The sequence below is a fragment of the Lissotriton vulgaris genome, chromosome 10, assembly GCF_964263255.1.
Source record: "Lissotriton vulgaris chromosome 10, aLisVul1.2, whole genome shotgun sequence".
Lineage (NCBI taxonomy): Eukaryota > Metazoa > Chordata > Amphibia > Caudata > Salamandridae > Lissotriton > Lissotriton vulgaris.
In genome coordinates, this window is record NC_141698.1 from 71229618 (window position 1) to 71242413 (window position 12796).

Below are 12796 nucleotides of genomic sequence, written 5' to 3' on the forward strand. Positions count from 1 at the left end.
GGCTAAGAAACCATATCAATGCTTTTACAGTATTATTTCATAATACTACTTTTACTGTACGCACTTTACTTTATAATAAGTATTGCAATTGTGGCAATTCATTTCTCTTGCATGAGAAAGAAGACTGCTCAATAAAATAACACCTTTTATTGAAAACGCCCGTCTCTCTATTTCTCTGCACTCTGGTGAAATTAAGCATGCACGATTGACTGAGTGAAATAGCTGTCTATTGTTTTCACACGACTCTAGAGATACACTCTTTATTCTGAGGGAGCAAAGTTGTCATGTTTATGCGGTTGTCAGAAACTAATCCCTTCTTGTCTAAATCAGGACGGTTAACCCTTTCCTGAACATTCGAGAAAGTTTCTAGTGACCTCTGAGCTACCTGGCAAAAACCTAATTAAGTCTAACATGGTCGGTAGAGACCTAGATGACCTCAGTCCTACGTCTACACTGCTGTTTATGTTATTGCAATGCGCAGAGCCTATTGGGAATATAGGAACTACACTAGTACACTTATGCTCTGGGTCCCTATGGTACACTGTACAAGGACTTACAAGAGTGACCCAATACCAATTGGTAAATGCACCTAAAGTACATGTATGTCAATTTAGAGAGAGAACAGCTAGGCTGTGGGTCTTATTAGCATGCCCACAGCCAGGGAAAGTGGTAAACCAGTGAAGCAAAAAGCAAAATTCTGGGGTGACCATAGGATTGCAGACCCTACTCTCCTACACGCCCAAACCGCAACATGGACACATCACATTTTTCAAGTGAAAACTGACCCTTTTTTTTTAAATGTGCCTAGGTGTGGATTTTGGAGCCTAGCTCTGCCAGCACCCAAGGAAACCTAGAAAACCTGTACTTTTTGGGAAACTAGACACCCAGGGAAATCCAGGATGGGGTGACTTGTGTGGCTCTCATCAGGTTATGTTTCCCGGAATCCCTTGCAAACCTCAAACTTTGTAAAAAATAAAAACACATTTTCCTCACTTTTCTGTGAGGGAAGGTTCTGGAATCTGCAGGGAGCGACAAACCTTCACCCACCCAGCATTTTCCCAAGTCCCCCAATAAATATGGCACCTCTCTTGTGTGCGTAGAACTAGTGCCTGCGACAGGAAATGACCCAAAACGTACTGGGGAGACCAGAACAGTACTGTGAAACCCAGAAAGTTCTGAAAACTAGACATCCGGCGAAGTCCAGGGAGGTGTGGCTTGCGTGGACCCCCCCAAAATTGTACTACCCACAATGCCCTGCAACTCTCAAAGTTGGCAAAATAAATTCATATTTTCCTCACATTTCTGTGTGGAAAAGTTGTTGGATCACCGGGCCAACACATATTTCCTACTACCCTACCATTCCACCATGTTTCCCGATGAAAATACTACCTCACTTCAGTGAGTGGGCCAAGTACCCGCGATAGAGAAGGGCCCAAAACGTATTATGGAGACATCAAAATTATTATTTTGCAAGGAGGTCACCTGCCTTTTTGATCCTGGGCCATCTAGCGAAATCTACCAAACCCAGATATTTCTAAAAAGTAGACACCCGGGGGGAGCTGAAAGACTGAATTTGCGCATTGAAATACCGGGGGAGCAAAGGCCCTTGCCCAAGAGGCCGCTCCCCCTCCCTTGTGTCTAGTGGTGGATCCCTCCCCGGGTATCGCCCTCCTTCTTTGATCCCCAAGCAGGGATCCACTAGGGAAGGATTCTTCCCTTTCCAATGATACCTCTCCCGTGTGTTTCGGTGCTCGGGGGCTGAGGTAGCCCAGCGAGCACTAAAGAAGTGAAAGTGAAACAAGCCAATTGGCTCATTTCACTTTCACTTTCAATGTAATGACGTCAGTGTGCCATCCGCTCAATCGTCATTACATTGAAAAAGAAAATGCCTCAGGAGGTTGGGCAAGTTTTTCCCAGCTCCCAAGGCTGAAAATCAAAAAAGCAAAACCCTCAGCTGGTATTTGGTGGTCATGCGCAGAGGATGGAACCGTTCCGTCCTCGGCACACAGCACCGTGGCGGAGGACAGAAACGTTCCGTCCTCTGCACCGAATGGGTTATGTTTTTACATCAGTCATACCAAGGACCACTTGATGGATGATGAGCTCTTCTCAGGGCTATTCTCTGATGTCAATTAAGGCAACGCAGTGTAGAAAAGTGTCCTATCGAGGTGGATAGTCCGCTGTATTAAAATCTGCTATGCATTTGGCAAGAAGCAGCCCCCGGGAGTACAAGGGCTCATTTGGCCAGAGCCTGCATTGCTACGACTTAGTTGGCATGCAGAGTGCCTGTTATGAAGATTTTCGAGGCTGTAACATTGGTATCAATTCACACAATTTCAAAGCACTACTTCCCAGGTAGCCAGGTCCGACGGTAAGGGCACTTTGCCTGTTCGGTCGTGCAGGAGCTTTTGGTTTGAACCGTTTCACACCACCTGGGGAGATTGCATTGCTGGAGTTGTGCAATGCATGAGGCAGGCCTTTACACATAGCACTGCGTAACCCTAACGCCTGCTATGAGACAGGCGTATGGTTTTGACAAAGTGGCATCCTAGAAGTGGCGCAGTAAAATCGGATAGATTTCACTACGCCACTCCTACAAGGCTTTGTTGCGTGGAAACACCCACGCTGCATACATTATACCTGACGCAGGTATAATGTGGCACAGGGCTTTAGAAGGTGACGCATCTGCCTAGATGCGTCACCTTGTAAATATGGCACAATGTTTATGCCACCGCTGCGTCACGAAAAGTAACGCAACAGCGGCGCAAAAGTGTCGCAAGGGGCTCATAAATAAGCCCCCAGGTTTTTCAGGATATCAGGAGCAGTTTATTTTGGCACAGTCAAGGGTCCCAAGACCTCTGGAACAGCTCTTGGTAGTCAAGACCCACTCCAGCAGAATCCACCAGCAGGGTCCTGGGCTGGTCAAGTTTGAACTGATCATCTGGGCTCTACAGGAAAAGGTTTTTTTGCTGGTTTTGTAGCCCAGTAGTTTAAGTGGAAGCCAACTAACTGACCCTTGGCGTCTACTTCTTTGTCCTGGGTACAAGTGAGAACAGTCCAGTACTTCAGGTCTCCTTATACGTCTCAACAGCAGATGCAGCCTTCTTCTGTCTTCTACAGACCCAAAAGGGTTCTGAAGAATAGAACGCTGCCTCCTCCTTGGAACAGTAGGGAAAAGGTTCTGAGGAGTAACCCTAACCCCCTTTTGCCACAGTTCCTGGTTGCCTTACAGTAAGCAATCCCACTCTACCCCTCTGTACGTTCGTCAAAAATGATAGAACCTTTCTTTCCCTGCTATGCTCCTGTGTACCCACCAAGAGATGTGGTCCTGATAATGAGCAGCCCTACCTCTATCGTTCTGGGGCGGTTCCTCTCCCACTGGGATTGGTGCCTGCCATGCAAGGTGAACAAAAGAAGGGGCTGGTCTAGGTGTTAGTAACAGTGTTAGGGGAGGGCTTGTTGAAGTGAATCAATTTCCTTAGCCCAGCCCACAAGCCATTGTGTGATGGGAACAACAACACCTCCCTTTAGGTAGACAAAAGGAACATTTTCCTTAATAGTTATTATAAATGCTATTTTTCTATTAAAGTGGATTTGAAATAATTATAAAAAAAGACTCTGAGTATAATTCTAGCTGTTTCCTAACTGAAATTAGCATTATTAATTATCCAATTGTAATCCAATGCTATGGAACAGAAAGTCTTGCTACAATGTAAATAGCATGTGGGGCTTTTTTCCCTGTAAGGACATGTGTAACACTGAATTTCTACATGTTTTACTTTTAAATGTCATGCACCCTGTTTTAGGGTTTATAAGGTCTACATAGGAGTGACTTATTAATAGTTAAAAGGAAGGTTTTGACTTGTCGAAAAGGTTTATTTTGACAGGTAAAATTACAGTTTTAAAACTGCCCCAGCCAAGCTGAAGTGGTAGGCCTGGAGCCATGGTTCAAATTCCTAATGTGGTGGTGCCACAATAGGTGCTGCAGCCCACTAGTGACATTTAACCTACAGATCCTGGATTCACGTTGTACCATAAACTAGGCACTTAGAGATAAGTTAAGTGTGCCAATTGGGAGTATAACCTGTTTTAGAGGTCAGAGCACATGCACTGGGGGCTTGGTTAGTAAAGTGCCAGTGCACAGACTCAAAAAGGTAGTAGCACCATTCCACAGAAAATGTGGGGTTTTTATGCAAAAAGAGGCAGTTTCCTACACCTACCTCCTATAGCGCCATTCCATATTCTGTGGAATAGTCTCTTTTTCTATCTATAGAACACTTCCCCCCATGCTTGTGTTCAGTACACTATCACATCAATTCAGTTATTGAGCTCTCTGTGTCCGACGGACTGGACAGAGTAAAGAGTAAAATGGACATGAACGTGCAGGGGGGGCCCTTATATGTGGCTCTGATGTCAATTCTGGAGTAGGACATAGCTGGTGCAGAGCAGCACGTTGAAAGAAGGGGACAGGCAGGAGTAATGCTGAGAAAAATCTTCGAATCCAATCTGGTGCCTGGCGGTGTTCGCAAGGTGAAGAATCTGCTGTTAAATAGAGTATTGATGAGAAAGAATGTTACTGAAGGTAAAGTAACTTGTTCTTTAAGTTTTTCGTCGTTGCACTAGAGTTATTGTTTATGTCAAAGACATATTACATTAGCTGACAAATTCCATTTCAGAAATAACATTTGTAAATGTGCATTCTTTAAAGGTAGGGGAGGCAAAACTGTTTACCACAACTGACAAAAGAAAAGGCCAAAGATGTGAAATCAAATTGTTTGATGAAACAGTGTCATCATTTCCAATGATATGGTGAGTATAGTTTTTGTTTTTTTCATGTAGCTGTTCGGCAAATCTAGGAAGAATCTAGTATTTCTGCACAAAAACATTAATTGGCTTGTCACACTTGGCTTTATTTTGAATCTGAGCTATTTTTATATTCGTATATAGTTGAATTGGTTGATTGAAATGCAGATTCCTCCCCTTTTAAATACCTCAAGGCAATTCCCTTATGCATCTGTAGGTGGTATTGATCCATCCCGCCCTGGATGTGATGTCGGAGCCACTATATCTGCGGCAACGAAATGTGCTAACATCAGTTCCTTTTGTTACGTGCCTTCAGGCACGGATCTGGAGATCAGTCACCACAGTGTTCAAACTGTGCTGGGACTTTAACTGTCAAATGACTGTAACAGACACCAACAACATTTGCCTCTGGTGTCTCGGCTTCAAACACAACTTGGCGTCATGTGACTGCTGCGCTAAAATGAATCATGAGACCAAACCCCGGGCCTCCACAAATTCTAAAAATGTTACTAGACCTGCATTGTTCTAATTATAATACTCTTGAACCATAAACTGGTTTCAAATAATGTGATCCTGGGCAAGTATTTTAACCCCTCCCCTGCTGATAACGGAACCGCTCCGTCATCAGCCGCGGTGGCGCTGTGCTGATGACTGAGCGGTTCCGTCATGACCCGCCCGACGCTCCTGCGCGGCGCGAATTCCACGCCTGTGCTGAGCGTTCAATTGAGCGGGCGGGGCCATGATGGAACCGCTCCGTCATAAGCATAGTGCAACGGACGCTGGTGACGGAGTGGTTCCGTCGCCAGCATGCGCCCGCCGCATTTCCGCCCCCTTAGCACTGCGGCGGAATAGCCGCCGCAGTGAAGGGGTTAATTCACTGAGACACCATTTTATCCAGTATTAAGGGTGTCTTTCATAGATTCACATGCCTGAATCATTCCCCGTCGTCGAGATGGGAGTCCCCGGTACATAAAGATAGTAATGTCCTATTAGACATATAGAGACATAGGACTAAGGGCCTCACCTTAGTAACATATCATTTTCCTTTTGTAGAAATGACCAAACTCTAGAGAAGAGCCAATCAGCTATCACCTCCCTCTAGGACCCTCCTGGAAGGAGCCTCAGTCCCTCAGATTTTCTACCGCACGTCGTGCTAAGGGAGTCTCCTCTGAGCTCTGCTCAGTTTTCTCTTCTCAACTGGGTTTCCAGGGTTCTCTGGTACTATTTTTGTTTTCTGGACTAGAGTTACAAATATCTTCATGGCTGAGACACCAAAAAAAGGTCTTTTTAGGCCATGTAGTTCCTGTGGGAAGAAAAGGCTGCATATAGATGACCAACATAAAGACTGTCTATATTGCCTATATCCAGATCATTCTTCCAAGGATTGCTAGGTATGTCGTACCTTCTCCTCTAAAACTCTCAAAGAGGGGGCGTGGCCAAGATGGCGGCCTGAGCGGACGAGGCTTTCTGTGGCTCCCCGTCCCGTTTCCCCTTAATGCCCTTTTCATTGAAGCCTGACTCCCCCCAAGCATCCCGGTGCCTGCCGGCCATACGGGGGCACCCTGCAGACGCTCCGGTGTGCCCGGGATCAGACCCGCACGGCCTCCAGGCTCCCCCTGGGTTACGCACCATTTGCTGGACGGCTGGGACGGTAATGGGGCCTGGGCCCGCCGAGTGACTGAGTCCGCCCGGGCCCTTGGCCGCCCAACTGCTGTGCCTGCGGCAAACCTCCGCTTGCGTTCTCGGCCCGCCGGCTGGGGGCCGGAGACGGAGACGAGCGGCGACCGGAGTGTACATCCACCAACGTGACGCCCTTGGCGGCGTGAGGCGGTGCCGGCCGGGAGACACAGTAATCAAGGCCCCGGTCTGGGCATGCACGACCACGGCTGTGAAGTCCTTCGCTGCCGCCGACGGCGTGGCCCCGATAGGCCCTACCAGAGCTGACTGAGCAGAGGCCCTAGGACCCACGAAGAGGTGAGGAGAGCAGCGCAGATCTAGCGGGAGCGAGGGACTTGGGGGGCATAATCAAGCCCCCGGCGTTAGGCCTAGTGGTCCCATAAGCCACATCACCCCAGTGCAGGGGCGGCGGGGCGAGACGGTCCCACTAATTCATAAGAGACCACTGAGAGGAGGCGAGGGCGGCCGGGGGCGGCAGCGGAGCCCCACAGTGCATCTACAGAGGCGCGGCGAGGGGTCCCTGAGCGCCATTTTGAGGACGCTTTCCAAGCTACAGTGGCCATCAGCCCTGGGGTTTGTACCCTACCACCGGCAACATTTCTAGGGTTGGACCTGAGGAGCCCTATCTGCCCTGTCAGACTTCTGCCGCCCTCCAGACAACCGACAGCTGTGAGCACGCCACAGAGGCGCCCGATCTTGCGCCGGAGCGGTCTTCCGTCGGCCCCTGGGACAACAGACACCAGATCACCAGATTCCCATAACCCAGCGGCGCGGCAGCCCTCTGGGTCACCAGAGACAACTACCCCTGGGGCCACGCTTCCACACAGTGCCGCCCACAGGGCCTCAGACATCCAGCACACACAACGGGACGGAGTGCTGTAGACATCATGGCGGGTCTCAGGAAGAAAGGGGACAGCACGCTCCCGGAGATGCTCGCGAAAAGCCAGGCTAAGACTGAAAAGGGGCCACCATTCCCCGGGGCCACGGGGGCCCAACCGGTGCCCCCGACGATCAGATGCCTATCACTAAATCCTTTTTGGAGTCCCTGTTCAATTCCCTTAGGGATGACATCAAATCCCTGAAGCAGGAGGTTGCTGGGGATGTTAGGGAACTCAGGAGAGACGTGGAGGGCCTTGAGGAGCGCGTTGTCGCCGTTGAAAATGCCGACAACGCAAGAGGCGAGGAGCTCGAACAACACCAGCAGGAGGTTCTACGGCTCAAGGAACAACAGGTGGACCTCCAGGCCCACACGGAGGACTTGGAAAATCGCTCCAGACGCAACAACATTGGGGGCCGGGGGGTGCCTCAGAAAGCGGACGTCACTGGCTATCTACAAGAGCTTTTCCGCGAGATCCAGGGAGCACCTGCCGACTTGGTCATTAGAATAGACAGAGCGCATAGAGTGGGGCTTCCTCGGCGTTTATCTGCCCCACCTCCGGACATGTTAGCATTCCTGCCTGACTTCCCACTCAAAGAGAGGATCCTCCATGAGGCTCGGCGGAACCAACCACTTCATTTCAGCCGGCATCCCATTGCCCTATACGAAGACCTTTCGGCGATCACCCTCCAGAAGCGGAAAACATTCAAGGTGGCCACGGACTTTTTGCGGAAACAAGAAATTCCTTACTCCTGGGCCAACCTGTTCCGCCTGATATTTAAATGGAACAGAACCTTACAACAACTGCGCTCCCTCAGGGACACTTGTGCACTGCTGGGCATAGACATGGAGGAGGATACAGCACCAATGAAACCCTCCCAGGGCCCGTCGGGGGAGGTTGGCAGATGGTGGGCCGCAGACGCTCTCCAGAGTTGCGCTCCAAACCGGAGGCCCACATTATCTCACAAGAGAGAGCCACGGCTATCTTAGAGGTGGCTAAAGAAACAACGTCTTCTGATTGACTTCCCAGGCCGAGGGGGATCATCTTAGCACATTAACTCGCTGGGCGGGGGGGGACGGGCGGGGTACCACGAAGGTCGCCACTGGACGTCACCCCACTGGGTACTAATACCACGGCCCTGTGTTGGACTGACAGGACTGCGACTTTGTCTTCTAACAATTGGGATGTTGGGGTTCAGGTGGGGGGAGGAAGGGGTTGGTTTTGGAGTTTGGGGGGTTGGGGCCAGGCGGGGTCCTCCTTGTCAACTTATTTTTGAGTTCCCTTTTTCTTCCACGCGCCTTGTTCAGGGCCATGCAGATCCTGCTAATCACTTATGACGTCTCTCCAATTGAAAATTCTCTCTTAATGTGGGGGGATTTAACAACCCGATCAAGCGCCGGACGATACTCTCCCTCCTGGAGCACTCTACAGCGGACATTTGCCTCCTACAGGAGACGCATTTGCTGCCGAAGGATCACCATCGACCTAAATCACGGGCCTTCCCCTTGCAGTTTTTCTCGTCCGCATCTAAGAATGTGGCGGGAGTGGCGATTCTAGTGTCCAGGTCCTTTGGGGGTCAAGTTCTGCAGAGGGAGGCAGAGATCAAGGGCAGGTTGCTGATACACCGCTTTCTGATTGCTGGGCAGACAATTTTAGTGGGCACCCTATACGCGCCTAATGAGGGTCAGGAAAAATGCCTACACCCGGCATTGGCGACGGCCACAGCTAACACCCAACCACACTTACTACTGGGGTGCGACCTCAATTTAGTATTCCATAACACGGCGGACTGTTCCTGCCAACGTTCAGGGCAGGTGGGATCACTCTCCAAGGCGGGCCAACACATCTCTCAGACCTAGGCCTCGTTGACCTGTGGAGACACTTCCACCCACACTCCACGGCTTACACCTATTACTCGGCAGCCCACAAATCCTACGCTAGGCTTGATTACTTCCTGTGCTCCTCACAGTTGGTGCTCCGAGCGAAAGATGTTGACATCCTCCCGGCCTCCCTGTCGGATCATTCCCCGGTAATGGCCTCTCTCCTCTTTCCAAACGCGCCTGCTCCGCCTCGGCATTGGCGCCTTCGGGATGCCTTGCTCCAGGGTCCTACCATAGTAGAGCAGATTAAAGCCGCCATCACCCAGCTTCTAACTCACAACGCCAACGCTGATACCACTAAGGCCACACAGTGGGCCGCGCTCAAAGCGGTCCTACAGGGAGAATTCATCTCTATAGCCACAGCCAACAACAGAGATCACGCTCAGAAGAGAGCAGAAATAGCCCGACGAGTAGCGGAGTTGGAGCAGATGCACCAACGTACGGGGGCAGCCCGGGCGTGGCGCCAACTCTGCTCAGAGAGAAAGATGCTGGCTGCCCTAGACCAAGATGTGGCGGAATATGCAGCCCTCCGCCTCCGGCATGCGTATTATAGTGGGGGTGATCGCTGCGGGAAGCTACTGCCGAGTAAGCTGAGAGAGCAACGCCAAAGACAGGGCATAAGAGCCATACGGACCGGTCGGGGAGAACTCACCGCCAACGGTGCCGACATAGCCGCAGCTTTTGGGGACTTTTACGAAGCTTTATACACGGGTGACTTGCTTGACCTACAGGCTGGACGCGCATACCCGGGAGACGCGCGCCTCCTGTCCTTGAATGAGGCACAGGAGGAGTTCCTCGATCGGCCCATCGGCCTGGAGGAAGTGATCTCGGCGATATCGCGCCTCAAATTGGGGAAATCACCTGGCCCAGACGGATACTCAGCGGCCTTTTATAAAACGTTTTGTCATCAGGTGGCCCCACTGTTACGAGACCTTTTTAATACCTTCAACCAGCCCGGCGCAATTCCGGCGGACCTTTTGGAAACAGCGATAACGGTCATACCAAAACCCGGCCGGGACCCAACACAGTGTAGTTCCTATAAGCCGATATCCCTCTTAAACCTGGACCTCAAGCTCTACACGGGCATTCTCGCGAGCAGGTTGGCACCATATATGCAGCAGCTGGTGGAACCAGACCAAGCAGGTTTCATTCCCCAACGGCAGACCAGCGGGGCCAGTCTAGAGGACCTAGACCAGCGGTGAAAACGTCGTGGTACGTCGTCAGGAGGGCCACTAGCCAACGGGCAAGTGACCGGACAACGTGGCACGCAGCAAAGGAGCAGAAGGGCCCCACGCAGATCTCGTGGATGCTGGGGGGCTGGACTTCGGTGCTGGCGCTGCTCTGGGTTGGGGCTTCTCAAACCCCAGTGCACTCACTCGAGGATCCCTCGGTGGTCGTGCTGGTTAAGCGTTGTGCAGGTTTTGAAGATGGCCGGTCCCTCGGGTCTCGTCACACCCACGAATCTCAGCTGGGATGATGATGCAGGTAGAGGTCAGAGATGGCAGGGAATCCGGGTCTCGTCGAGCTGGTCAGTCTTGATCCGGAGGATGGACGTGCAGCAAACCGCAACCGCTTAGGTGGTGCCTGCTGGTATTGTATTGTATTGTATTGTATGTGGATTTATAGAGCGCGATTGCTGCCCGGGGGCGTCCAAGCGCTAAGAACCAACAGATTGAGGAATGGTGCCGGGGGATTTACTGAGGGGAGTTGAAGAGGAATGTTTTAAGGTTTTTCCGAAATGAGGAGAGATTGGGGTTGGCTCTCAGATGAGGGGGCAGGGTGTTCCATAACTTGGAGGCATTGTGAGCGAAGGTCCTACCGCCAGTTCTGGATTTCTTTATTCTAGGCGTTATGGCCATATAGGCCTGGTTTGATCGGAGATTCCTGGTAGGTTGGTAGTGAGAGACTAGGTTGAGGGTGATGAGGGGGCCCGATTTCCAGAAGGCCTGGTGCGCGATGCATAGGGCTTTGAATTGGATTCTTTGGCGGATAGGTAGCCAGTGTAATTTAATCAACCCGGCTTTTGCAGATTGACGCCGAGGGAGCTGAAGTAGTGTGCGGGCTGCGCAATTCTGCACAGTTTGTAGTCTCCGCAGCGTATATTCTGGGGCAGCAAGGTAGAGGGCGTTGTTAAAATCCAGTCGGGGCTGGATAGGGCCCTGGATGGCTACCTGTTTTGCCTCCACAGGTAGAAGATTGAGAACCTTCCTTAACATCCTAAGGAGGCCAAAACAGGTAGCTGCGAGTTTGGTGGCTTGGGTGCCAAAAGACAGAGATCTGTCCAGCCATACCCCAAGGCTCTTGATATTGCCCTTGGGGGCCGGGGGGATACCTAAGCAGGATGGCCATAGAGCATTGAAAGATTTAGGGTCGGCAGGGCCCAGGAGCATTAGCTCTGTTTTATCCCCGTTCATTTTGAGTGATTAGGAGGACATCCAGCTCTTAACCTCCTCTAGACATTTCTTGAGCCCTCCTCTCGTTGTCAAGTTAGCTTCCTGCGCCAATGAGACCACCAGCTGAGTGTCATCAGCGTAGGAAATGATCTTAACTCCAAACTGACGAACAACCTCAGCCAGTGGCCTCATATATATGTTGAAGAGCGGCGGGCTTAATGAGGAGCCTTGTGGTACTCCACATCTTAATGGTCTGCTGGTAGATGATGATTCTCCGTCAAATACCCGGAAGGATCTGTCCTTCAAAAAGGATTTAAACCAAAACCATGCTTTGTCTTTTATGCCGATGTTCGACATACGGTCCAGCAGTATGTCGTGGCTGACCGTGTCGAAAGTGCTGGTGCAAGGTGGCTACTCCTTAGCCACAAGGGAGAGTCTTCAGAGAATGTCAAGAGTTCCTTTCGTGGAAAGTAGTTCAAGATTTAAGATTATCTAATTTGGGCAGGGGGCCCGCTCCTACCTTTATCCTAAGAAAAGGGGCTGGCACGCGACTAGGTCCTGCCCATGGGTGGGACCAGGAGGGGGGTGGTTACACCCCTCTCCTTTGTCCGATGCTGAGGCTCGAGTTAACTATAACCGGGGTTCACAGTTACATACATGTTGTGTCCCTCTAGAAGGGTGGAATGCTAACCCCGTCGCCAGAATTGTCGAGGAGTTAGTATTCCAATTCGTATGACACTTTACTCGACATGTTTCATAATGCGATACCAAAGTTAGCAAATAACCGCGAGGATTATAATGCACTTAAGAGTATATGGTACGCGTTATCATGGAACAGCTATTAGGACTTGGTTCCGCAAGCTGCAAATGGGCTCAGCTCATGCCAGAGCACCATCTCACATAATTCCAAGCACTCTGCCTTCAGGATTGATAAGGCCTGCCATAGGAGTGACTGATAGGAATACATGTGTCCATTTTAGGGTTAGATATAGGAATACTATATCTAAAGCAAAGGGTGATTACACCACCTTGCCCCAGCTGTCGTGCAGCCAGTTGTGTCAGATTTGGGTGGCCAGCCAGGGGTGGCATAATACATGCTGCAGCCCCTGGTAGGCCCTGGGTACACCTATGCCCTGGATACCTAAGGTATGCTGTACGGGGACTG

At 50.7% G+C, this 12796-nt stretch overlaps 1 protein-coding gene across 1 annotated transcript in view; it reads left to right on the top strand.

Annotated features, from left to right (window-relative positions):
* MEIOB (meiosis specific with OB-fold) overlaps positions 1-12796 on the top strand; it is a 546591-nt gene that overhangs the window by 186581 nt on the left and 347214 nt on the right. Inside the window, exon 5 of the mRNA XM_086939725.1 lies at positions 4709-4809. Coding sequence (XP_086795851.1) covers positions 4709-4809 — 101 coding nt within the window. The remainder of the gene's footprint in view (positions 1-4708; positions 4810-12796) is intronic.